The 26,561-nt window shown below is 51.5% G+C and overlaps 2 protein-coding genes across 2 annotated transcripts; both read right to left on the bottom strand.

Annotated features, from left to right (window-relative positions):
- Nucleotides 1-75: 75 nt before the first annotated feature.
- On the bottom strand, nucleotides 76-24,099 carry GNAI3 (G protein subunit alpha i3). The gene is made up of 9 exons (XM_083878436.1): nucleotides 23,942-24,099; nucleotides 12,967-13,009; nucleotides 12,715-12,856; nucleotides 11,551-11,708; nucleotides 5,477-5,605; nucleotides 2,822-2,951; nucleotides 2,229-2,382; nucleotides 1,183-1,376; nucleotides 76-1,108 (listed from the first exon to the last, which is right to left on the bottom strand). The coding sequence occupies exons 1-8, from the start codon at nucleotides 24,057-24,059 to the stop codon at nucleotides 1,186-1,188; spliced, it is 1,065 nt and encodes a 354-aa protein (XP_083734562.1). The 5' UTR covers nucleotides 24,060-24,099; the 3' UTR covers nucleotides 76-1,108; nucleotides 1,183-1,185.
- A 1,157-nt stretch (nucleotides 24,100-25,256) lies between these two features.
- On the bottom strand, nucleotides 25,257-26,561 carry GPR61 (G protein-coupled receptor 61; the record flags this gene model as incomplete). Its single annotated transcript, XM_083878287.1, has 1 exon — nucleotides 25,257-26,561. The coding sequence occupies one exon, from the start codon at nucleotides 26,559-26,561 to the stop codon at nucleotides 25,257-25,259; it is 1,305 nt and encodes a 434-aa protein (XP_083734413.1).

Here is a 26,561-nt window from a genome sequence, read left to right as displayed (position 1 = left end):
CTTCTCCAGCAAAGCACAAAAGCTGGGAACACTCCTGGAAAAAAGGAAGAATAAAGTGGAGAAAAGGCTACAGTCTTTACTCACCATTTTAATACTGCCAACAAGTCTAACAGATCCAACTGTACACATGACAAACTGGGAGGAGTCTGGATGCAATCATGGATCAGCAAAGGAATGTAGGACTGGTTAGGGATGGCACTAGAGGGAAACGGGGATTTGGCACCACACAGACAAAGTAAAGGCATGCTCAGGACAGGGCTGGGCAGGGAGGGCCATGGGAAAGGCAGCACGGAATAATCCACCGTTTTCATCCCAAAAAATGCACAGCAATCAGTGGTTTGAGGGCTGGGAAGCAGCAGTTTTCCCCCCCAGTGAGGGCTCAGCTCCTCTCCCCACCGAGCTAGGATTACACTGAGCACAAATCCCTTCCCATACTGGCATAAAACTGGGCTCAAACCCCCAACACAGAACCTAAACCCTCCTTCTGCTGCAGGAGCCTTTCCCAAAGCCTGGGGGGAGCAGGATGGTAACAAATCACACATGGAAAAAAAAGCCGAAGCTCTAAGGATCCCTTAGTAGCTGCAGAAATATTAAATCCTGGCCATAGCAAGTGTTAAAAACAAGGAATTCCTGCTAAGAGGAATATTTTCTGCAGGATCTGCTCACATGTGCATAGTTAAGTGATTTTTTTTTTTTGTTGCTTTTTTTAATTATTATTATTTTTAAAACAAGGTTTGCAAATAAAGAAATAAAGTTTAGTAAAGTTATAGTTTTCTCGATGAGAAAAAAAAAAATAACCTTAAAAACAGACTAGTGGTGGCTTGTTAACCAAAGGAAGAGAGAAAGCTACATATCCAAGGTCTGGAATCCAGCTGGAATCCACTGCACATCCCGGAGTTCATGCCGTCCAACGATACCAAGGAGGATCTACTCCCACTACGTGGCTTCACTTGTGCCCTAATTCCACATCCCACAGCAATAAAAGGTCCCTAAGACAGAAGATTGTGCTAAAGAATTCCAGGATTCCGCATGTTCTCTGCTCCTGGGTCACGCTCGTCGCCGTCCCCACGGAGGCAGCAGGAAGGCTGGGGCTCACCAGGCAGAAACACTGGGAAGGAAACCAGGAATGTAGAAGGGAGCAGAGAGAGCAGTTCCCAGCGGGACGCCCGGAGCTGGATTTACCTCTCAGTAGAGCCCACACTCCTTGAGGTTGTTTTTGATGATGACGTCGGTGACGGCGTCAAAGACGAACTGGACGTTCTTGGTGTCGGTGGCGCAGGTGAAGTGGGTGTAGATCTCCTTGGTGTCCTTCCTCCGGTTCAGATCCTCAAACTGGCACTGGATGTAGGCGGCTGCCTCCTCGTACGTGTTGGAGCCTGGAAAGCAGAAGATCCCTGGCTTTGCCCACCGGCTCACGGGAGCTTTTAAGTCCACATTAAGCTGATTGCAACCATCTGCCTTATCCAGCTACAAATCCAAATCCACCATTAACTCCTCCTGGGAGACCTGAAGTCTATTCCCTGGGCAGTGACCTTGGACATGGGATCCAGGGATTGCTGTGTGCTGGGACAGCCACACTCCACAGAGAGTAACAGATCATGGGCTGGAAGAGACTTTCAATCCCATCTCGTTCCACCCCCTGCCAGAATAAGGACACCTTTGCACTACACCAGGTTTGCTCCAAGCCCTGTCCAGCCTGGCCTCGAGCATTTCCAAGGAGAGGGAATTAATCAACACCTTCTCTGGGAATCATAGAAGTCAACGGGTTTGAAGAGATTTCAAGGAATTTTTTTAAACGTGTAAATGCCTCGAGCAGTGCCCAGGTAAAACCTTCCACCACAGCAGTGATGGGCTCCAGAACAATCCATGACAAACACAGACACTCCAGGATGGACAGGAGCCAGAGTGAGACGTGGTTAAGTTCCACAGCCTCAATTAAAAGTGAATTTAAATGGAATTATTGTCCCAGTTATGTGTGAAAACAGAGAAGTGACCTTGAATTGTTGGAGTGCAATACTTTATTGCAAGGAAAGACAAAGGTTCTTTCCAACCACAGCTCTTCCAAGAAAACTACCAGCCAAGTAACAGGCCAGAGAGGCTGCCCAGGAGGCAGAGGGAAGGAACTGGGGGAGAAGTTTGTAACAGATTCTGGGTTGTGCAAGGCTCTGACTCACTCAGTCCTGGCCCAGTGACACAGATGATCCCAGATCCCAGGGATCCCAGCCTACCTGTGTACTCTGGGTAGCAGATCGTTAGTGGGCTCTTCTTAATCTTCTCCTCAAACAGGTCCTTCTTGTTCAGGAAGAGGATGATGGAGGTGTCTGTGAACCATTTGTTGTTACAGATGCTGTCAAAGAGTTTCATACTCTCATGCATCCGGTTCTGGAAAAGGAAATCCAACGGGAGAGATGTTAGGGAAGGGTGGGATGGGGGGAGAGGGGCTCTGCTGCACAGGCCAGACTCAAAATTGGGGTGTCACCACCACATCCTCACTGCCATTGCCCCAGGAGGAGCACAGGGGACAGATCACCTCCTCCTGTTCCTTCCTGGAGTGACTCACACACAGAGAGCAAACCGTAAGAACAACTCCAGGCACCTCCCAGCAAGCAGGAAGGTGGAAAACCTCACGGATGGGTTGCATTTATCACTTTGTGGGGCAAGATTCCACTGGCTCATCCAAGGAGTGCTTGGTCCTTGCAGCTCTCAGACAATTTAACAGGAGGAGTACGCCAGGAACATTCCAGGTTCATTCCTGGTGCAGGATGGAGCTAGGGATGCTCCCAGCTCCCTTCCACGCAGCCACAAACCCCACATCACGCACCATCTCCTCGTCCTCAGCCAGCACCAGGTCGTAGTCACTCAGGGCCACACAGAAAATGATGGCTGTCACCCCCTCGAAGCAGTGGATCCACTTCTTCCGCTCCGAGCGCTGCCCTCCCACGTCGAACATCCTGGGAGAGGCAGGAGAAGGGGCTCAGGAGGTGTGCACAGCCCTCCTGGCCAGCCCTGTGCTGCTCCCAAGGATGGGGAGACTGAGCACTGGGCTGGGAACACGCAGGGTTTTGGGTGCTTCTCTTGGGAGATGGGGTTTTAAAATTCCCGTCTTGGGAGAAGGGATTTTAAATCAGAATTCTCTGTTTTCTTTCAAGCCAGGGTGGATAGAGTTTGCAGCAACCTGGGCTGGTGGAAGATGTCCCTGGATGAGATTAAATATCCCTTCCATGGTTCTGGTTTTCAGCAGGAAGAACTGGAAGTCACCATCCAGAGCTCTGCTGATTTTGTTCTCTCTCCTATTTCCTTAGCAACAACCCATTTGCTTGACTGGACTCCAAACACTTTCTCACAGCACCTCCAGGGAAATGGATTATTGGGAACACACTGCCTGCAAGCTCCTGCTGGGACCCAGGAGGAAATTAAAGGGGTTAAGAAATAATTTCATGTATTAAAAAATAGTCTTGAGATACTGGAGGTTAAAGGCTGAGCAGTTGCTTATGGAATGTCTGTATAAATTGAATTAGTTTGCTAATTAAATAGAAATTTGTGTCACAGGTAGTTCCAGCACCTGCTCATCCAAATATTTTGATGAGAGCCTAGGACTGGGATTTAATTAAATCAAGTTAATATCTGAGTTATTAAGTCATAGATAGTGATTTGTTCCCAGAGCAGACAAGGAGCTGTCCAGGGGGAGATTTAATGACCCCAAACTAACTCCCATGTTCTATTTAACCCTCTGCTCTAGAAGGAAAGCTGGAAATCTCTGTGAGAATCCAGGATATTTACATGGCTTGAATCATTTGCCATTAGCACATTAGGAAGAGCATCACTGACAACTCAGCTCATCCCAATTCCAGCCACTGCAGCTTCCCCATCCCATTATTAATGTCTGAGATGGAATATCATAGCAGAGCTGGCAGCACCAGGGTTTCTGATGGATTAATACTTCTCTTTGTGGAGCAAACCCCTCTGGGACAGCACCTCGTGTGTCTGGGGCCTTGCACAGGATCAATGGCTCTGGTGGGATGGGGAAGGAGGTGGAGATGATTAAAGGAACACACTGGAGATGCTAATCCTGATCCATCACCAAGGGAAGACAAGTTATTCCCTGGATGGACCAGAAGCTGCAAAAAATAAATCGATGATGCCAAGTATTTTGGCATTGTTGTTAAAAATGTTCTTAAATTGCACAGTTTGGAAGCCAAAATGCTGTTCTCCCAAAAACTGTGCAAGTTTCCTTCTCCAGAAGATCATGGAGATGCTCCAAGGACTGGAGCCAGGAGAGCTGGGAAGAAGAAGGTTCCAGAGAGACCCAAAAGTCCTTTTCAGTGCCTAAAGGGGCTCCAGGAGAGCTGGAGAGGGACTGGGGACAAGGGATGGAGGGACAGGACACAGGGAATGGCTTCCCACTGACTGAGGGCAGGGGTAGATGGGCTATTGGGAAGGAATTCTCCCCTGTGAGGGTGGCCAGCCCCTGGCTCAGGGTGCCCAGAGCAGCTGTGGCTGCCCCTGGATCTCTGGAAGTGTCCAAGGCCAGGCTGGACAGGGCTTGGAGCAGCCTTGGATAGCGGAAGGTGTCCCTGCCCATGGCAGGGGGTGGGACTAAATGGGATTTAAGATCCCACCCACTCCAAACCAATCTGGGATCCTGTTAAAACCCTTGGATTTTAGAAGCACCGCTTGGATTTTGCTGCAACTCCACCAAAGTGTTTCACACCCCACTTATAAATAAGCCAACAGATGCTTTTTAGGAATGTGAGCAGGAAAAGGCTCCAAACCATTTTGCACAGACAGAGGGAAGGGGGCTGAGGCACAGGCACTGCACTGCCCTACACCCACCCTGGGGCACAGGAATGCCGTGGGGGCTCCAGCTGCTGGTCAGGAGCACACATGGGATCTGAAGCAAGGAATTCCTAAGCAGCAGGAAGGAGAGCTACAAGGGATCCAAGGTGAGGAATGAGGGATGCAGCCTCAGCCTACGGAGGCCGCGGGAGCCGCTCTGAGGTTAGAGGAAGCTCGTTAGTGACATGTAAAGGGACACTGCCAGGAGCAGGCTGGATCCACAGCCTGGCAGGGACTGGATCAGCAAAGCTGACAGGAAAGTCCCAGCCCCTGCAGTGCCAGGCACAGGCTGGCAATTCCCAGAGGAACACATGGAGCACACCATGCACCCCGGAGCCGCAGCCTGGCTCGGTTCCTCTGCTCCGAGGAAAGGGTTAAAAAACTCAAACTCAAACTCCAGTCAGTGTCCTTTTAGTATTATTTTTTGGGATTGGATCCTGGAAACGAGCAGTCAGTACCTGTGTCTGCGATTCCAACATAAAAGCAGCTGAAAAGAACAGAAGGCAAATCAAAGTCAAACCGGTCTCTCCAGCCAGCGACGCCAGCGGAGAGGGATAACGGAGGGAAGGAGGACAGTTAAACCAGGAGCGAGTGTGGGATGTGCCCCCAGTGCAGGGCACGGGCAGAGCCCTTCACTCACTTGAAATACAGGTCCTTGAAGGTGAAGTGAGTCTCTACAATTCCTGTAGTTTTCACTCTGGTCCGCAGCACATCCTGCTGAGTCGGAATGTAGGTCGGCTGGGATATTCTATCCAAGTCATTTAGGTAACTAAACCAGAAGAGACAACACAAGAGGCTTTTTTTAGTCGGCTGCCTCACCATGAATCTTTTATAAACTGCAGAACAAAGCGCAGAATTTATTTATCTCCCTCACAGAGCACAGCCCTGAAGCAAACAACCCCCTGGGGGCTGTCCTGAGAGATGTTTTGGGGGTTTGGGGATTTTAACCCCTCCCTGGATGACCTTGGAAAGTGGTGCTGGTGGAGCTGAGCTGGCTGGGGAGGGTAGGGAGGGAATGCAGAGCTGTGCCAGGGCTGGATCTCCCAGGGCAATCCACAGTCAAGGTCTCTCGCTTCAAAGCACAAGGCAATAAATCCAAGGGTTTGCTGTTAAAGGGCAGGGATGCGTCAAAGGAGCCGGGAGGGAGGGATGGAGCCTGAAAAACCATCCCAAACCAGGCAGATGCAGCCACCTCCTTCCCCAACAAGCTGATACAGCACTCTCTGAGGATACAGCCCTGGGAGAAGCCACATCCTTGCAGAAATTTTTCCCATCAGGACCTCAACTAATTCCAGCCCCAGCACATTCCTTTTGGAGTTCAGCTCTCAGGCACACCAGGCACGAGGTGTAGATGATTCCCAGCAGGATCAGAAATCCCACTGCAGCCAGCAACACCTCTGAGCTCATCTTCCCTCCAGGCTCAGCCTGCTGCTCTCACAAAGATGACACAGATCCCACAGCTCTGCTGGGATGGCACAGGCCGTGCTCTTTCTGGGGAGCAGGTTTTAATCACCCCAGCCCTGTGTCACTGGGAGGGCTCAGGGGCATGAGGGCTCTGATGGGTGTAATAAACCCTCCCAAATCACACATTATTATCACAGATCCATTGTCAGCCAGGAATCGCTTCTGGAAGCTGTGCTAGGAACCCCAGCAACACATCCCTCCTCCAACAGCTCCTCCTGGCCGGGACTTGCAGAGCCCTGCCCTGTTTCCAAACCCCAGATCCCAGTGAGCTGCCAGGACCTGCCCGGTGCCACGGGGCTTTTCCCACAGAGCTGGGATCTGAGAGTGGATTTAGTCCCAGAAGAGCCAGTCCTCTCATCCCTCTCTCGACTCCAGAAGGATGGCAGGTTTGTGAGCTGCTCTGTGAAACTGGGCTTTAGTTTCAGTTTAGTAAAACATGATTTGGGAACATTTCTGCTGAGGCAGTGACATGCCCAGATATTTTTCTCCACTCTCTCCCCTACCAGTGTTAATTTAGCTGAGACACAAAGTATCTAAAAGCCAATGGGAATGATAAGAACTGACCCAGCAGTTCCTCAAAGCCTGGCTTTGATACAGGTCATGCCACTGATGTGACAAATCATGGAATCGTTTAGGTTGAAAAGTCCTTTATGATAAAGTCCCACTCTAATCCCAACACAAGCCCAAGCTGAATCTACAAAGCACCTGCTCCCAAGAGCCAGTTGGAAATTTGGGCACTGAAATTGGTCTAATTCCTAATTAAGGCTTTGGGAGCAGCCAGAGAGGAGGGAATGGAGCTGGCAAACTCCCAGCAAACAAACTCAGTCAGGAAATAAGGCATATCAGATTCAGTGGTGCTGCCTGAAACAATAAACTTTGCCAGACTAATTCCAGACAGACCTAAAGGGCAAATCCCATGCAAATATAAGTGGTTGGAAAACCCAGCAAAGGGGATTTCTGGAAAGCCCTGGAAGTCCTGCCAAGTGTGGACAGAGGAAGCAGCTGTGCCCTCCCAAAAATCCAGGCTGTGCAGCCCAGCTAGTGCCACTTCTATTTCAGATTAAGTGGAACTTGAAAAAAGATATCCCAAAATGCTGGAAAAGCACAGAGGGAAGGAGAGGGGAAGGGAAAATGGGGAGAGAAAAAAAAAGGGGGTGGAAGAGGAGGGGAGGGATAAAAGATAAGGGAGAAAATGAGGAGGAGGGGGGAAAAGAGGAGGAGGGAGAAAAGGAGAAGAAGAAAAGCCTCACTTAGAATAATCTAGGTTTTATCCAGCACCATGTCAGGGAATTTAGGCCAGAATTGGCATTTGGGAACACGAGGAGATGTGCAGGACTAGAGAAAGGTTGATCAGGAACTGTGCTAATTGCCTATGAGACTGCAGATAATTACCTACAGCTTCCACAGGCTGGGATCTGCCTGAAATCCAGGAAAACTATCAAAACTAGGAATGAAAACACTTCAAAGCATTCTGTGCTTGGTGACATTTCCAAGTATCTTGAAAATCTGGAAACGCGTGAAATGGAAATATCCTTCACATTCTTCCTGCTGCACCCCAAACAGGGGTTTAGAGGGGATGGAGGGAAGGAATTCCTCCCTGTGAGTTGTGGTGAAGCCTGGAATGGAATGCCCAGAGCAGCTGTGGCTGCCCCTGGATCCCTGGAAGTGTCCCAGGCCAGGCTGGATGGGCTTGGAGCAACCTGGGATGGTGGAAGGTGTCCCTGCCCATGGAATCAGATGGGATTTAAATTCCCCAGTTGTGCACAGAGGGACCAAATGCTTCTCCACAGCACTGGCTGGAGGCAGCTACAGAGCCATTGCTCACATCAGAGGGAAAGACAAATGGGAAGTTGTAAAAAGGCAAGTTGAAGAAATAAATGTTTGTAATATTCCACAAAACCCAGGGTGGTACCAGGGGGTTTTATCTGATGGTGCTGGGAAAGGCACTGAGAATTTCCACATCAACAGCTTGGGCCAGGAGCATTCTTATTAAAAAAAAAAAAAAAAAAAAAAAAAAAAAAAAAAAAAAAAAAAAAAAAGAAAACATGAAAAACAAACACTACGATTCCAGGAGAGATTGTTTGGATCAGTGTTATCCTCCACCTCCTCTCCTCCCATACCACCTCCAGCCTGCCAGAGCAATGCAGGATCTCTGCCTGCACAAGGAAAAAGTGCCCAGAGATGCAGGAAACAGCAGGAAGGGGAGTTTTTGGAACAATTCCACGCTAAAATGCTCGGCTCCCTGCCACAGCACCCTTGCTCTTGATGCCACCTGATTTTCACAAGCAGTTACTTGTCTCTTCCTCCATCCCATGTGTCTCAGCCCCAGAATCTGATGTGGAGCCAGAACTGGTCTGGAAACACAGCACAAAACTGGATTTCAGCTGGAAAACCAGCAAATGGGGCACAGATTTAACAGCTGCTCATGTTGAGGTCTCAGTGCTGTTTGTAGGAGATAATGAAAGGAACAGGGAAGTGAAATTCCCAAGAGAAGTGAGACAAAGCCTGTGTCATCCCACCACAAAAAGGAGTGCAGGACATCCATCCTTGGGCACCTGAACAGCTCCCCAGGGAATGGTCACAGCCCCAAGGCTGGCAGAGCTCAAGGAGCGTGTGGACAATGCTCTCATCCATGGAAAAAATCCCCCCAAACACAGGGTGGGATTTTGGGATGTCCTGTGCAGGGCCAGGAGTTGGACTTGATGATTCTTGTGGGTCCCTTCCAGCTCAGGATATTCTAAGCATGGACAAGGGAATTAATTGGGGAACACCAGAGATAAGGCAGGTCAGAAGCCACATGTGGAGGGAGAGGAAAATCCTGGGAATTCTTCAAGTGCTGTGGAAGACCCAGAAGAAACTCTAACAGCACAAATTTACCATGAAGAAATGAACGTTTCCCAACCGCGGAGCTGCCGATGCATCATAACATTGGTTTGGTGCAACTTCCTGTGGCTTTGGGACAGGAAGTCAAATTTTCTGGGGCATTTCTCAGGAAATGCCTGGGGGATTCATCCCAGGTGTAACATCCCCATCCCAGGCTGTGCCAGCTCCTCACAGCAGCCACACCTGAACCTACACCTGGACCTGGACATGGGTGGGTGGGAAATATCCAGGAGCAGGAAGAACCTTCCAAAAAAAAAGCAGGGTAACCTACAAAAAAAAAAAAAAAAAAAAAAAAAAAAAACCCAAAAAAAAAAACCCAAAAAAAAAACCCTACAAAAGCAGGGTAACACCCTCTGTTCCCAATCTGCCCCATTTCTCCAGCTGTCCTCATCTTCCAACACATCCAGACACACACCAAGATTCCTCCTTCAGCTCCATTCCTGCTCTCTGCCCAAGTCTTTAAGCTTTCCTCCTCTTCTTCACATCTTTCCCTTAAATCATTCCTTCCTTTCCCCCTCCTCATCAATCTCTTTCCTCCCTTGGAGCCTGAATTTCCTCTTTTCCTGCTGCAAAGGCATGCACAAATCCAAGAAAACTCTTGTCAGCCCTTCCCTTGATCCAAACCCCTGCCAAGGTGCTGCAAATTAAGGATTCTGCCTTGTTTCCAAGCTCAAATATGCTCTGAACAGCAAAATCCTGCAGGCAGGGAGCTGTGGTACAGCTAAAACTTCTCCACAAAGCTCTTCCCAACCCATTTTTCCAAGAGTTAAAGCTTAAACTGAGAGGAGTTTTCAACTGGAGATGCTGAAAATCACCTTTCAGAGTGTCAAATATTTGTTGTAGAGAGACCAAGAATGTGAGTTTAAAAAAGAGGAAAAAACAACAACTGTTTTGCTCATCAAAGGAACAGTTTCCCCTTCCTGCACTAACCTGCCCTTGGAAAAAGATGAGGCATTTCATCAAAAATTCCATTAGCAGCCTGTTTATCTACTCAGAACCTCTCAGTTGTTCAGCAGCTGTGCTGATTTTTGGACCAGGACAAGAAGATTTTAAAATCAGAATAGTTTGGAGGCAGCATTGCCTGTGAGGTGCCGGGCATAGGGACAGGAGGAAAAGGAAAGCTGTAAGGAGAAACTGGGAATATTGACCTGCAGGGTGAGGGGATCCCATTTTGGAAAGTGGCAGTTTAAATTTCAGGAGTGTTGCTCCCTGTTGCAGGAACAACGGAGGTGACACAGCCAAGCACCTGCCATTCCAATGGAATCCCAGAATCCCTGAGCTTGGAAGAGACCTCCAGGATCCAAGCACTGACCTTGTCACCAGAACAGAGCCCTGAGTGCCACATCCAGTGGCTCCATGAACACCTGCAGGGATGGGCACTCCAAACCTCCCCAGGCAGCCCCTGCCAAGGCCTGAGCACCTTTTCTATGAAGAAATTCCTCCTGGTGTCCAACCTGAACCTCCTCTGGCACAGCTTGGGGCCATTTCCCCTCCTCCTGTCCCTGTTCCCTGGAGCAGAGCCCGACCCCCCCGGCTGTCCCCTCCTGGCAGGGACTTGTGCAGAGCCACAAGGTCCCCCTGAGCCTCCTTTTCTCCAGGCTGAGCCCCTTCCCAGCTCCCTCAGCCCCTCCTGGGGCTCCAGACCCTTCCCCAGCTCCCTCAGCCCCTCCTGGGGCTCCAGACCCTTCCCCAGCTCTGTTCCCTTCCCTGGACACGCTCCAGCCCCTCAATGTCCTTCTTGTCATGACGAACCCCAAACTGACCCCAGGGTTGGAGGTGTGGCCTCAGCAGTGCCAAGAGCAGAGGGACAATCCCTGCCCTGGGCCTGCTGGACACCCTGTTCCTGACCCATGGCAGCTGCCTTTGGCCTCTTGGCCCTCTGGGCACACCTGGGCTCCTGTTCACCTTAGCACAAGATGCCAAGTTTCTTCCATGAAATCAGCAAATTTATCCAAAAATCACATTTTTCAAAATTAGATTACATCCCTCACTGTGAGGGTGGGGAGGCACAGGCTGCCCAGAGGAACTTCGGCTGCTCCATCCCTGGAAGGGTTTAGAACCAGATTAGATGGGGCTTGGAGCAACCTGGGATAGTGGAAAGTGTTCCTGCCCATGGGAGGGGGGTGGAATGAGATGTTGAAAGTCCCTTCCAACCCAAACCACCCCAGGATTAAATTCACCAAGGCACAAAACAAGCAATGTGGGGTTATCCCCAGTGCTCCACAGAGATAAGACAAACAGCGCTCCATCCCCAGTGTCACCCAGCCAGACCAGTATAGACAGTCCCACCCCACTCCAGCCACACTGGCCCCTCCTGGACCACTGTGGGAGCTGGAAGAAGCCCAGGAGCTGGTGTTGGTTCCTTACTAGGATGCAGAATCGTTGAGCTGGTATTCCCTGGATCTGCTGAAGCAGGCCTGCACTCCAGGGTCTCTCCAGAGGCGTTTGATGACTCCAGCCAGCTCAGCAGTCATCATTCCCTCCTCGGCGCTCCCCGCCAGGACAAACAGCTGCCGGGCATCGTCCTGCGGGACAGGAACACAGCCTTGGGTGTCCAGCCACAGGGACCTTCCCCCCAACAGCAAGGTTCAACATCTCAGCATTAATTAATCACTGCTCTACTCAATCACAGTCCAGTTTTCTCCCAAAAGTCACGGAGTTGTTTAACTCCAGCTCTTTGGGATGGTGAAAATTGATGGCATTCAGCTCTTGTGAAGCCACCCCAGCACGGGCAGGTAACTGAGAAAGGACTCGGATTCAGCATCTTCCCTGTTCCAGCTCCAAGGTCCCAACTTGGCTTCAACAAGCACCAAAAAAGGTGGAAGAGAACTCTGGGAGGATTTGAAGCAGCAGCTGAACAACAGCCTGGGTGAACATGTGAGTGAAGATGTGCCCTTTGGCCAGGACTTGGAATCATAAATCCAAAATAAATACCATAAATTCAAACTATCCGGGGCTGGATCAACTGCAGTCACAATGCAGTCCTGTGCTGACACAATTCCTGTCTCCTGCACATTTCCAGGAGTCCCTAGTTCCCACTCTGTGCCTTTCCCACCACCACAAGGATCAAGGCTACCTGACTTCCAGCTCAAAATGCTGAACATAAATGCAAGAAACAGACCAGGGAATAAGCAGAGTTAGAGGTGAAGGGAAAAAGCACAGCCTCAAACCTCCCAAAATTCCAAACTCAAAATTCCCAAAAATTCAAATAATTTAGAGAAAGATTTGGGGTTTTTTTTTAATTATTATTTTTGTTTTGTTTTGTTCTGTTTTGTTTTGTTTGTTTGTGTTTTTGTTTTTGGGTTTTTTTGGGGTTTTTTTGTTTTGTTTTTACATTCAAACTACTAAAGGTTCTTACCCAGAACCTCAGTGGTTCTTACCCAGAACCTCAGTAAAATATTGTTTTGCACTGACAATACACTAAAGTCATGACAGGTTTTTTGCTACTTTATCTTGTAACATTCTGCCCTGGACTGAAACTCCAGGATTCATTAACACAGTTCAGGCTAAGGAAATAAATGCAATACTCACTGCTCTGGCAACTTCCCCAAAGTCTATCTTTAGCCTCCCCATGGCTCTGATGATGGCAATGATGGATTGGATGGTGTTGCTGTACACAACCACTTTGTACTGTTTGCATTCCTCCTCTGAGTAGCCATCTTCATGGATAATCCTGGAAGGAAAGCAGCTTATTACTTCCAAACCAAACCAGAAGGGCGCCACACTTTTTTTTTTTTTTTTATCCCATCTCACACAAAAACAAAAGTTCCAGCCTGCACTCACTTCATCTGCTTCACAATGGTGCTTTTCCCAGACTCTCCAGCACCTGAAAAGCACAAAAAACATCCAGTTAACTACATGAAACTGAAAGGAAAAGCAGGATGTGCTTTTTCTAGTCCCCACAGAGAAGCTGATGGGGTCTGGAGTGGGATATTCCTTGTGCATTGCTGCTGGTAGTAGAGTTCCACCACACTGTCCTGGCATATTCTTCCCAGATTTTATTTACATGTGCCAACAATCACCATGAGTTCATTGGCTAAAAATCTCTGGAATTTCTCGAGCTGCAGGCACATCTGCATCCCAACAGCCTTTCTTCAAGGAATGTCAAGAATACCTGGCTCCCAAAACTCTGTACAGCTGGGGGGGGAGGTCAATTATCCCTTGAAGAAGGGTCAGTTATTCCTGACTACAAAAAAACCCACCAAGGTCCCTGGTTTCCCTAGTTTTCTGTCCCAGATCACTCCCAAACCAAGCCCCTCCTGCATGGCTCAGGGCAGTGAACACCTGGGACTCCAAACCATCAGTTATCCTGGCTGATGGAGCTCAGCAGAGCTGCCCCACACGCCTGTCCCAGCCGGGAGCATTCCAAAGGCAGGCACGGTGTTCCTGAGGTCAGCAGAACTCCAGGGCTTCACCTCCTGTGGCAGCAGGAGCTCAGCTGGCTCTGCCACTGCCTGAGGGGTCCTTGGCCTCAAGACTCCCTGAGCTGCAGAGCTGGGCTGGCTGTAGGCAAGGAATGATGTTGGACCTGCTTGGATTTGGATAGATGACTCGGGTGAGCTCAGATGGAATCAAACAAAATAAAGAGAATTCCAGGATGGTTTGGGTCCTTAAATCCCATCCTGTTCCACCCCTTGCTACAGGCAATGACACCTTCAGTATCCCGGTTTTCTCCAAGCCCCATCCAGCCTGGCCTTGGATGCATCCAGGGATGGACAGGCAAAGCTGCTCTGGGCAAACTGTGCCAAGTCCTCTCCTCCTTCCCAATATCCCATCTAATGCTGCCCTTTGTCAGTGGGAGCCATTCCCCTTTGTCCTGTCACTCCAGGCCTTTGCCCAAAGTTCCTGCAGCTCTCCTGAAGCCCCTTTAGATTTCAGGTCTCCCTGGATCTTTCCCTTCTCCAGGGGGAACATTCCCAGCTCCCCCAGAGCAGCTCAGTGTTTGCGGTCAGGTGTGAAAACATTAACACTCTGTAAACTCAGCACTTCCACTCTGAGAGGATACAAATCTTTATTTTTATTTCCCACATCCACCCTCCACATTCCCAGGATCCAAGTGCTGAGATTTCAAATCTCTGCTGTCCCCAAACAACCCCAAATCCAGACTGAGAAGAGACTTTTGGTATCACCTCTCTGCTTTTGCCTTCTCAGCATCATATTTACTGTCATTTCCTCCTTAGATTATCCCAAAATAATCTCGAACAGCAGCCAAGCTGTTCTGCCTGTCACCAACCCCATCAGATCCAACCCTGCCAATACAGCACTAATTCCAACCAGATTCCTTTAACCCCTTCCTTTCCCCCCTCAATCCTAAACACTGAGCAGGAATTCCCCTCTCCAAGGTTACTCACACCTTACTTTAGAGGAAGAAAGTAGGAATCCACATCCTCCAAACTGTCTCCTCACCAACACACAACCCCAGACTGGCTCCTCAGCAGTGAGCTGTTATTCCTAAAGAAGTTTTTCCTGTTGTTCCAGGTTCTCTCTCTCTCTCTCTCAGGCAGGAGCCACCCAGACAAGGCACCTCATTAACACTCACCGAAAAACATCTCCCCTCCAGCTCCAGCTCTGGAATGGAAGGGTGGAGCTCCTGCTGGGATGGCCCAGGAGATGGGCAATGCTGGGGAAAAAAAGGATTTACACTGCCCCTGCCTAGTCTGACACAGAGGAACAGCTTCCCACTGATAAAAGGAGGATTAGATGAGATATTGGAAAGGAATTTTGTGATGGTGGTGAGACCCTGGTACAGGTTTCCCAGAGAAACTCCAATCCCTGGAAGCAACCAGGGGTTTAATAGGTGTCTCTGCCCAAGGCAGGGGGTGAGATGAGCTTTAAGGCCCCTTCCCCCCTAAACAATCCTGGATTCCATGATTGTGGAGCCCCTCTGCTCTGGAGCCAGGCTGGGAGAGCTGGTGGTGTCCAGCCTGGAGAAGAAAAGGCTCTGGAGAGACCTTAGAGCCCCTTCCAGTGCCTAAAGGAGCTCCAGGAGAGCTGGAGAGGGACTGGGGACAAGGACCTGGAAGGACAGGATGAGGGGGAATGGCTTCCCACTGCCAGAGGGCAGGGTTAGATGGGATATTGGGAAGGAATTCTCCCCTGGGAGGGTAGAGAGGCCCTGGCACTGGTGCCCAGAGAAGCTGTGGCTGCTCCATCCTTGGAAGTGCCCAAGGCCAGGCTGGACAGAGCCTGGAGCACCCTGGGGCAGTGGAAGGGTCCCTGCCATGGCAGGGGGTGTGGAATGTGATGCCTGAAAGGTTCCCCCACTCCACTGCAGCCAATCACTCCCATTTTACTCTTCCTTTCTGGCCCTCATTTCAACATCTCTAGGTCTCATTCCTGCCCTTTGATGCTTCTCTGAACACTTGCAGATGTTCACACTGGACAAAAGGTTTGCCTGAAGGGATCCATACAGGGGCAGTTTTTATCCTGCACCCTTCATTCCCAGCTCTGGGGACTTCCATGTGAGCTGTTTATATCCAATGGGACTGAATCCTTCAGTAGGGGAATAACAAATGGGAATTTAAATGCTACTAAAACACTGCTCCAGCCTACAGCAAACTGATGCTCCACACTAGAAATTCACACCAAGAGTGGATAGAGTTACACTGGAATTCTTAGAGATTCCTCAGGCAAAGCCTCCAGCTCTGGGATCTCAGGCAGGGACTGGATGGGGAGCCAGGAAGACCTCAAAGATCAAAACATGTGAGAGTGGATTCAAATCCATGGAAATCAGGGTTTTCCTGGGACATTTCTGCCTGTCAAAGGAGAAGCAAACCTTTCTCCTCTGCTCCCACGAGCACAGCCAGGCAGGGATCACTTTCTGCCACAAGAAACCAGGGCTGAGCTCAGCGTCAATGTCGTAACCCCACGGAAAAACTGCTTCAGAAGCTCTGAACTTCTGAACTTCTCTTTTTCCCAGAATAGCACTGAGGAACCTCCTCACACCACCCTGGACAACAAAGAGCAGCTCATCTGTCACAGAGACTGCCCCACTCCATGGACACACTGGACAAGAATTCCACAGTGTCCCTGTCCCCAATCCATCCTTCCACAGTAACATCCCAGTAACACCACAAGTGGTTTCCTTAGGGAAAAGCTCAGCACATTAGTGCTGGAATTCCATCTCCCAGGGTGCCAATCCCTGCACACATTCCTACAGCCAGATCCCTTCTTCCTCTGGAGCAGGAGGGAACTGGAGCAGCTTTCCAGCTGGATCAGCACTGGCCCCGGGAAAGCAAAGGATGCACAGGGGGGGAAATTATCATCCAACCACTTCCCCCAAGGAAGCTGGAGGATTTCCTGGAGCAGCAGATGGGGAGCCAAGAAACTTGGCATGGCCAAGTGCTGGAGATTACAGGGAAAGGAGCAACAAAACACAGCCTGGACTGGCAATTCCAAGGGAGGAATTCCACACAACTGTAGGTTTTTGCCTTAAAAAATCTCCAAGAAGGTAGATCAGACTCCCTACATCTTCCAGATACAAGCATCCAGTTTCCTGCTCCAGAAGGTCCTAAAAATCCTGTTTGCAGCGCTTTGTTTTCCCTGAAGTTGTATCAAAACTGCATTAAACTGCACTTCAGGAAAGGAATTCCATACATATAATTAAGGGGAAAAGCCCTGGAACATCTGCAAGTTTCTGAAGAGAAACCAGGTCACTGCTGAAACAAATCCTTCCAGGGATGGAACAGGGATGCACCCAGAAAATCCATTAAAGTACAAGGGAGGAAAATAAAACTGAAGGCTTGGACCTCCAGCAACAGCCAGTTCAGAAACTCTGCAGGGACTTGGCAGGAACTCCAGTAGCCCATTCCTGAAGTGCTGCAGCCCTTGGGGAGCTCCCAAATCCAGAGGTATTTCTCAGTAGTTCCAACATTCCCTGATGAACAGCTTGGGAATAACCCCAGGAATTCACTTGAAGCTCCAGGGGTGAGTTACAGACCTGGGAGTGTGACAGGAGCAGGCTGGAAGCAATGCTGGATTATCTGGCTGTGGTTACAGCTCCTAAATCCCAAAAGGAACCAGCTCCCCTCAGACAGGCTGAAAGGGGCCCAAACAACAGCACAGCCAAGCTGGGAGGAGTCCAGGCCCAAAAATATCCAATGGCTTGAGATCCACTGGAAACATGGAGCAGGAGCTGTTCAGATCACCCTAAATCTCAATATCAGGGTATCTCCCTGATAAACACATTTTCTTTATTTAAAATTCATCCCACATCCCACCTCACAAGGAATGTGGACATCTCACCTTAACCACCAACACCCTCCTTAGCTTTCCACTGCACTGCATTCCTGAATTTTATTCCATGAGGAATATCACCCCAACAGCAACCCCTGGACCTGCGCAGCCACAGCTGGGGAAAGCTGAACTATCAAATCCTCATCCTCTTCACCATTTCCCTCCTTCCAACTTTATTTCCCAACATCCTGACCTTCCTAGCCCTGCCATCCCTGATAACACAGATCCCATATTCCCTTGTTGAGGTTTTTTATTTCAATAAATAAAAAACACCTAGGAAAGTCTTGGATATTACAGAATCAAATGCAGCAAGAGAACTGCACTGGGAATCAGGAGAAAGGGAAAAACACTGGAGAAAGGAGCAGCAGTGCTGTACCACCAGGCTTGAAAAAAAAAACCCAGCTATTGTTGGAAAAGTCAACAGGAACCAGGAAAGATTAGGCTGACACCTCTAGTTCTGCAAGAATGATGGGGAAAACAATATATTCAAATAAAACAGGGCACATGGGCTGGGTACAGCCTCACTGCAGAGGGAACAGGAGCCAATGGCACAGGATAAACCACTTGAGGCTGTCAGTGCCTCTAGAGGAGAAAAAAAAAAAAAGTGGTTAAGAAATGGCATATTGAAAACAGAAGCACCACTAACCCTGGGATCACCACAGTGAAATTCCAAGCTCTGCTGGAGCACATGGGATGAGGCTTTTCCCACCAAAAGGTACCTGGGAGATGCACAGAGGAGCAGCAGCCCTGATGGAAGACTTAGAATCACAGGAGGAATCCTGGAATGCTTTGGGTTGGAAAGGACCTTAAATCCCATCCCATTCCACTCTCTGCCATGTCAGGGACACCTTCACCAACCCAGGCTGCTCCAAGCCCTGCCCAGCCTGGCCTTGGACACTCCCAGGGATCCAGGGGCAGCCACAGCTTCCCTGGGCACCAGTGCCAGGGCCTCCCCACCCTCACAGGGAATAATTCCTTCCCAATATTCCATCTATCCCTGTCCTCTGGCAGTGGGAAGACATTTCCTCTCATCCTGGGGGCTCTAAGATCTCCCTGAAACCTTCTCCTCTCCAGGCTAAGCATTCCCAGCTCTCCCAGCCTGGCTCCAGAACAGAGGGGTTTTCCTTTTTGCCTTGAAACTATTGGAGCCTCAACTCTTTTTTAATTAAAAAATTACTTTAAAGCTTAGAAACATCCCATGACCACTCAGAAGGTTGAAATGTCTCCAGGAATTTTGCACCAATCCTGGGAAACATCAGGCTGGAGGAACCTGCACCTGCCCCCTACACTCAGACCTGAGTGACCACTGATGGTTCTGAGAAATTTAAGGAATTTCTCAGGAGCTTCTGGAGTTTTTCTCCAGAAAAGCTCAGGAATTTCAGGAGCTGCTGAAATGGCCACAAAGCAGCAGCAAACACCCCTCTGCTGCACCCCTGGAAGTGTCCAAGGCCAGGTTAGATGGGGCATGGAGCAACCTGGGCTAGTGGAAGGTGTCTCTGCCCATGGCAGGGAATGGAATGTGATAAGCTTTAAAAATCCCTTCCAGCCCAAATCATCCTGGGATTCTATAAGCACAGAGCCCAGATTTGAATTTGTTTTTTGATCTCTTTGATCTCCCCCAGGAGTGTTTGGAAGGAATTATGGCTGTTGTCGAGCAGCGTGGCTGGAGACCCCCATGGAGAGGCCTCGTGTGGCTCTTGGCTGAAGATCAAACCACCATCTCCAGCCTCCTGGGCAGCCCCTGAGCCCCACAGCTCCTCATCCACACAGGGAATTACAGAATCATGGAATGGGCTGGACTGAGTGGGGCTGCCATGGGCAGGGACACCTTCCACTAGCCCAGGGTGCTCCAAGCCCCGTCCAACCTGGCCTGAAATACTCTCAGGGGGTGGAGACCCTTCCAGAGCCTAAAGGGGCTCCAGGAGAGCTGGAGAGGGACTGGGGACAAGGGGGAATGGCTTCCCACTGCCAGAGGGCAGGTTAGATGGGATATTGGGAAGGAATTATTCCCTGGGAGGGTGGGAGGCCCTGGCACAGGGTGCCCAGAGAAGCTGTGACTGCCCCATCCCTTGTATGTCCAAGGCCTGGTTGGACAGAGCTTGGAGCAGCCTGGGATAATGGAAGTGTCCCTGACATGGAATGGGATGAGCCTTAATGTCCCTCCCAACTCAATCCATTTCAGGATTTCATGATCAATGGATGTGCTTGGAGGGATATGGGATAAAAAGGCCAAGTCTGGTGTCTTTGGATCCAAGTCTGGGTGGCAACAGCAGAGAAACAGCCAAGCAAGGCCTGTAAAACAGGAGCTACATAATAAAGCAACAGATAACTTGGAAAGAGAGGGAACAGTGGGAAGCCCTGGGCTTGGAAAAGATATTCCTTAGTCGAGTGTCATCTAGTGCTGGGCCCGTTTTCAAAAGCCAAACATCCTCTGAATTTCCTGCAGGGACAACAATCCTGAGCTGCTCCAAACATGCAGCCAGGCTCTCCTGCTGAGGGATAAGCTCATTCCCCAAACACCAGGAGCTCGCAGGGGACAGAGACCCCAAAGCACCGAGCTCAGGAGGAGCTCCAGGAGGGCAGCCTCGTGTCCAGCATCCCCAGGGTTTGTTTCTAAAGCTGACCCAGGCAGCACCACCCCGGTAACCAGAGAAGGTTAAAGGAGGAGCTCAAGTGACCAAACACCAACTGGGAAAACATGAAACAAGAGCCAGGCATCGGATCCCCAGCAACAAAGGAGACAGTGCAGGGATCACCACAAAGAGTGTGATGGAAAAATAATCGGCATCTGTCCCTCATTTCAGCTCCAAACCCCATTTAACTCATGAAAAGACCATTTTTCAACCCCCTTCCTGCAGGGAACAAGTGCCTGCTGCATCCCAGGAGGTGCAGGCACAGCTCTGCTCACTCCAAACTTCCAGAAGATTAGATCCGTGATCTAATTAAAAAATTCCTCTTTACAGCTCCCTCTGCTCTTCCAAGAAAAGCTATTTCAATGCTCTGCCTCAGAATTTAAAAGTTTAAACTTGAACCATATCCAGAGGGCTCTTGGAGCACAGGTGGAATCACAATTCCTCCACCAAAGCTGTCTGCTGGAAATTGTCCATCCCCAAACCCCAGTGCTGGCATGGACACTCACCCGTGTTCCTGACACAGAAGAATTCCCATCCCACAGCTGGAAAATGACACAACAACCCAGGGTCAGTCATTATTCAATGCTCCATTTTTGTTTTGTTTTATAAAATATTCCCCAGAACTTAGAATTGCTCAACAAAAACTTCAGAGTTGTGAAAGGGAAACACAACAGAGGGGACTTGAGGTCCTGAGGAGAAGCTGCCAGGAATAACTTTATTCCCAGGAATCCTGCAGACATCCAGGTGCTGGGGCCACTTCCTCCAGCATCAGAACCCTCTCCCAGGTGGGAGGTGCTGGAAAAGTCAAGGCAAAGCTCCCAGAAGAAGGGAGCACCACTGGGATTCTCTCTCCTTCCTCCCCTGCTCAAGAGAAGATAAGGGTTATGGAGGAGAGAAAGGAAAATACACCCAAACCCTGATTTGTGGATTTCTGACTTACTGTGCTCTCCAAATCTCCTGATTTTGGGGGTGTTTGACTTCCTTTCCTTTCCCTTTCCTTTCCTTTTCCCTTTTCCTTTCCCTTTCCCTTTCCTTTCCTTCCTTTCCTTTCCTTTTCCCTTTCCTTCTTTCCTTTCCTTTCCTTTCCTTTCCTTTTCCTTTCCTTTCCTTTCCCTTTCCTTTCCTTTCCTTTCCTTTCCTTTCCTTTCCTTTCCTTTCCTTTCCTTTCCTTTCCTTTCCTTTCCTTTCCTTTCCTTTCCTTTCCTTTCCTTCCTTTCCTTTTCCTTCCTTTCTTTCCTTTCCTTTCCTTTCCTTTCCCTTTCCTTTCCTTCCTTTTCCTTTCCTTTCTCTCCTTCCTTTCCCTTCCCTTCCCTTCCTTCCTTCCCTTCCCTTCCTTCCCTTTCCTTCCTTTCCCTTTCCCTTTCCTTTCCCTTCCCTCAGATCTTCCAAATTCAGCTGTATTTTACTTTCTCTTTTCTCCTAAATCTCCTAAATTTCAGCATCTTTACTTCCCCCCTCTCTCTCATCTTCCTAAACCTCCTGATTTCAGGTTTGCTTCCTCTTCCTCTCCCCCACATCTCCCGATTTTCGTGTGTATTTGATTCCTCTTCCAAATCTCCTGATTTGGCTGTATTTCACTTCTCCCCTCCCAAAATTTCACTGTATCTGCCTTTTTCTCCTTCTCCTCTTCCACCTCTCCAGATTCTGGGTCCTCCCCAGGCTCCTCACAGCCCAGCTGGGATGGATCCAGCTCCCTCCCCACAGGCACAGCCCTTCCTTGCTCCTCACAGCTCTGCAGATCCCAAACTGGGGCAGCTCTTTTCATGAAGCTGGGAAGGATCTGTGGACTCCAAACTTCAGGAAAAAATTATTCTTTTTTTCCCCAACCTTCTCTGAGAGGGGCAGAAACCACTCAGGGAATGAATGACATGAGACCCTGCGGATCCAGACAGTTTTATGTGGGATAAAAAAAAACCTTTTCCTCAAACAATGGGAAAATCCTCATGGACTTTTCATTGAAAGGATGTTCCCACTGCAGGTAATTTCTCCTGGGAATCCCCTGCACATCAGTAAGGGGGTGTGTGGGGAGATTCCAGCGTTCCCTGGTATTCCCAGAAATCACCACAGTCAGTTTTAAAACCAGGAAATACCTGAGAGGGATTATCCAGGTGCAAACCTGACCTGGGATCAGGTAGATCCAGAGGTAGGTCCAGACCAACATTCCAATTCCTCCCAAAGCTCCTCACTCACCTGCAGACACACCAGGAAATGCAGGAATTCTCCTGCCATCCCAAAGCCAACAGTGACCCAAAAATCAGCTGCTGCTCCGTGTTCTAAAGCCTCACCTGGATTTTAACACATTCCAAGTGATGACTGTACAGTTTTTGGGATATTCCCCCCCCATTCCACATTTGCTGATAAGATTAATCTCAGCCTCAAAGCCCTTTGGTGCTTTGGAAAAAACATCATAGAAAAATATGAGGAAAAGAATTATTCCATTCCAGGGAATGTGCAAGTGTTGCTTATTAACACCAAAACAAACACCTGGAGAACAAAGGATTCTCCTGACACAGAGCCAAGAGCTTTTCCACGGACACACAAAGCTCAGAGCAGCTCCTGCAGGGAGTGAAGGAAAAAGGGCTAAAAGGGAAAGAAAAAGGATTCCTGGAGCAGGACGGTTCCTTCACACAGGAAGGGCCCACTCAGCACTGCTCCATCCTCACAGACTCCATCTGTCTCCTCCCAGACAGAAAAAAAAAAAATCAGGATAACCAAAAATACACACCCAGACCTTGAAAAGAGGGACTAGCACAAACAGATGGTTCACCAGCCCCGAGTGATGCTTATAAAATGTGAGGGTTTGAAAAGAATTCCGGAGTCTTACACTAGTTTGGGTTAGAAGCTCATCCCAGTCCATCCCCCTGCCATGTGCAGGGACACCTTCCACTATCCCAAGTTACTCCAAGCCCTGTCCAGCCTGGCCTTGGACACTCCCAGGGATCCAGGGGCAGCCAAAACTGCTCTGGGCACCCTGAGCCAGGGAATCCCCACCCTCACACAGAGGGATTTCTCCCCATTAACCAATTTTCCCCCAGTATCTCATCCCAATCTGCTCCCCCAGCCTTCAGGAAGAGCACTTGGTGCCTCCTCTGAGTTCCCGTTATCACTTCCCAGAACTCCAGGACACAGATCAAACACAGCAAAACTCCGCTAAAGGGAATCTCCCACCCCTCCCAAAAGGAAATCCCCCATCCAGCTCTCCCCAGATCCTGAGAAAAAGCCCAAAAAATCGACACTTCCTCTTCCCATGAGCTTAATCCCCACCCAGGATCTTCCACCTCCCCTGGTCCCCAACTCACGGACACCCCCAGAGGCGTTTTACCCCTGACTGGGGATTTAATTCCAGCCCCAGCATTCCCCATTCCCTTCCCGGGATGAGCCTCTCCCGGGCTTGGCCCGATCCCACCCGGGAGGAACAGCCCTCCCTTCCCCCGGGCAGCCTGGAGGGAGCACCGGGAAACTCCATCTGGAAAAGCCCCCGGGCCGCATCCCAGCCCCGCACAGGGATAAGCCATGGCCTCTCTCCCTCGGAAAGGGACCAGGGGACCCTCAGGACCCTCCTCAGTGCCCGGGGATTCCTCAGGAACCACCTCAGCTCCCCCAAGAACCCCTCGGGACTTCCTCAACCTCTCCAGGGATCCCTCAGGAATCAACTCAACCCCTCCAGGGAACCTCCTCAGCCTCTCCAAGGATCCCTCAGGAACCACCTCAGCCCCTCCAGGGATTCCTCAGGAACCATCTCAGCTCCCCCAGGGATCCCCCTCAGCCCCTCCAGGGCCCCCCACTTCTCCATCCCAAACTCCTTTCTGAAGGCGGAGGCTCAGAGGATCTTGTCCCCCCCAGATCCCCCGGAGACCGGAACCCGCTGTTCCCCCCCGGCCCGTCCTCACCGAGCAGCAGCAGCTTCACCTCCTTGGCCGCCTTCTCGCCGTCTTCCCGCAGGTTGCGGTCGATCATTTTACTCCTCTCCACCGCCGCCTTATCCTCGGCGCTCAGCGTGCACCCCATGGCGGCGGCGGGGGCGGCCGGGACCGGGAAGGGGCCGGGATCGGAGCCGGGATTGGGATCGGGACCGGGATCGGGACCGGGATCGGGATCAAGATCGGGATCGGGATCGGGGCCGCAGCTGCCTCGGCCCGGGCGGCTCCTAAGGCGGCGCCGGATTTCCGGTTCTCCGCCGTAGGGCACGCCGGGAAATGAAGTCCCGCGGGCTTACGGTGGGAGTACTTCCGCCCCGGTAGAGCGGGGCATGATGCGGGGGGGGGAAAGCGCTTTACTTCCGCCTCGATAGAGCGAGAAATGATGGGAAATACTCTTTTTCCGGCTCTGTTTGGCAGGCATGATGGGAGTTGTAGTTCTCGCGGGGGTGGGTAGAGGCCGTGGGGACCCCAGTCCCCCCAGCCCGTGTCATGAAGGGGGTCCAGGCTCCGCACCGCCAGAGAACCGGGGCTCGGCTCCGCGGCTGCGGGCTCGGGGCAATGGGAGCTGGTCTCCGGGCCTGAGGAGGGGTCTACTGGCCTGAGGAGGGGTCTCAGGGCCATGGCAGGATAGAGGGGACCCCCTCCGCAGGCAGCTCCCCCTCCTCGGCTATAGAGGGGTCACCCTTCCTAGACCCCAAACGCGAGCCCCCCACTCTTATCCCTGGCCCATCACTGGGCTCGTGTGCCCCAACTGCTGCCCCCCAACCACAGTGGGGCCACGGGACCCCCAAACCCACAGTGGCCGCAGTGTTGACCCCCCACTACATCCACCCAGCGAGGGTCTTCGGACCTCCCCCAGGCTCCTGCCATGGCAGCAACGAGAACCCTCCCACACCACAATGAGCGTGGTGGGATCTGCAGTCCCCCACGGCAATAAGGACCCCACAGGACTCGTAGGACCCCCAGTGCTCTGCTGTGGTGTCAAAGACCCCCCTAAAACCCAATGACTGCTGTGAGACCCCCAATCCCCCACAACTGCCATGGGACCCCCAATTGTCCATGGCTGCAGCAAGGAGCCCCCACCCCATCGCCCCAGTGGGACCCCCAATTCCCTGTGGCTGCAGTGAGGACCCCCCACCCTCCACACCAACCTGGTACCCCCACCCCAGTGACCACTGTGGGACCTCCAACCCTCCACGGCGATGACAAAGTCCTCCCTCAACAACTCACCATGAGCATCTCTCCCCTCACAGCCACATTTACCCCAAAAACCCCCCAGAAAACGCTACAGCCCCGCCTTGGCAGAGCCCACCACGGGCACAAACACCCCGCTCCCCCCACCCCACTCCATCCCCTCGGCCGCCTCCTCCTCGATCTGCCCCGGGATGCGGAAATCCACGGGGGGCAGGTTCCTCTGGGGGCTGGGGGGCTCCGGCGGGCGCCCGGTGCTCTGGAGGAACTGCAGAAAGTTCTCCTCGATGGAGCCCTCGCGGCTCGGCAGCCTCAGGTCCTCCTCGGGGGGCTGCTTGAAGAAGCAGGTGAGGAGGCGGCCCAGCTCCCCGCGGATCTGCCGGTTGAGGCAGCCGTAGAAGAAAGGGTTGGAGGTGAAGCAGCAGAAGCCCAGCCAGGTGACCACGGTCTCAGCGGCCGGCCCGGCTAAAGGCCGAGTGCTCAGCGCTGTGTACAGCTGGAAGGAGAAATAGGGCAACCAACAGAAGAGGAACTGGCCGCCCACGGCCAGCAGCACTGCGGCCGCCTTGCCCCCGCCAAACATCCTCTGCGGGGTGGTCCGCGGAGCCCCCGAGGTGGTGACCATGGTGGAGCGGCTGCTGAGCGACACCGAGCGCCGGCGCGGCGTCTCCAGCCAGGTGGGCGGCGGGCCCTGGTGCATGGCCGCCACCCGGGCCACCTTGAACATGCCGCAGTACACCACCACGATGATGAGGAGGGGCAGCACGAAGTAGAAGGCGGCGAAGAAGACCACGAAGACCTTGCAGGCCGGCCCGCGGCTCCACTGCAAGGAGCAGCCGTGAGCGCCGGGCAGCGGCGGGCGGTCGGGGGACAACCAGCCCAGCACGGGCACCAGCGAGGTGGCCACGGCCTTGAGCCACACTCCGGCCAGCACTCCGGCCACCAGCCCCGCGGTCATCCGCACCTCGTAGCGCAGAGGGTGCACCACGTAGTAGTAGCGCTCCACGTTGACGGTGGAGATGGAGAGGATGCACATGGAGGTGAGGCACACGCTGAGGAACAGGTAGACGCGGCACATGGCCTCGCCCAGCCCGGGGCTCTCGAACACGGCCGAGCCCGACAGCATTTCCAGAGGCATCAGGGTGAGGGCGGCCAGGAAATCCACCAGGCACAGGTGGAACACGAAGACGAACTTGCGCAGCGCCGGCGTCTTGGCGATGACCGTCATGACGGCGGCGTTGCCCACGATGGCCGTCAGGTCCAGCAGCACCATGAAGAACAGCCCCACGGATTTGGAGGCCACGTCCTTGGGCTTGGCCTCGGCGGTGCTGTTGGGGGGCCGGGACCCCCCTCTAGAGCCATTCCAGCCCCACGGGGAGGGCAGGAAAGGCTCCTCCAT

This window comes from Zosterops lateralis (assembly GCF_965231275.1).
Source record: "Zosterops lateralis genome assembly, chromosome: 26".
NCBI lineage: Eukaryota > Metazoa > Chordata > Aves > Passeriformes > Zosteropidae > Zosterops > Zosterops lateralis.
This window is presented reverse-complemented; position numbering and strand designations above follow the sequence as displayed.

What these genes read in the sequence shown, in the direction of transcription:
- GNAI3 (XM_083878436.1), bottom strand. Translation starts at nt 24,059, where the DNA reads ATGGGGTGCACGCTGAGCGCCGAGGATAAGGCGGCGGTGGAGAGGAGT. An exon ending in GGTGAAGCTGCTGCTGCTCG is followed by an intron (nt 13,010 to 23,941) that starts GTGAGGACGGGC and finishes TGTGCTTTTCAG; the next exon opens with GTGCTGGAGAGTCTGGGAAA. An exon ending in CTGCTACCCAGAGTACACAG is followed by an intron (nt 1,377 to 2,228) that starts GTAGGCTGGGAT and finishes TCTGCTTTCCAG; the next exon opens with GCTCCAACACGTACGAGGAG.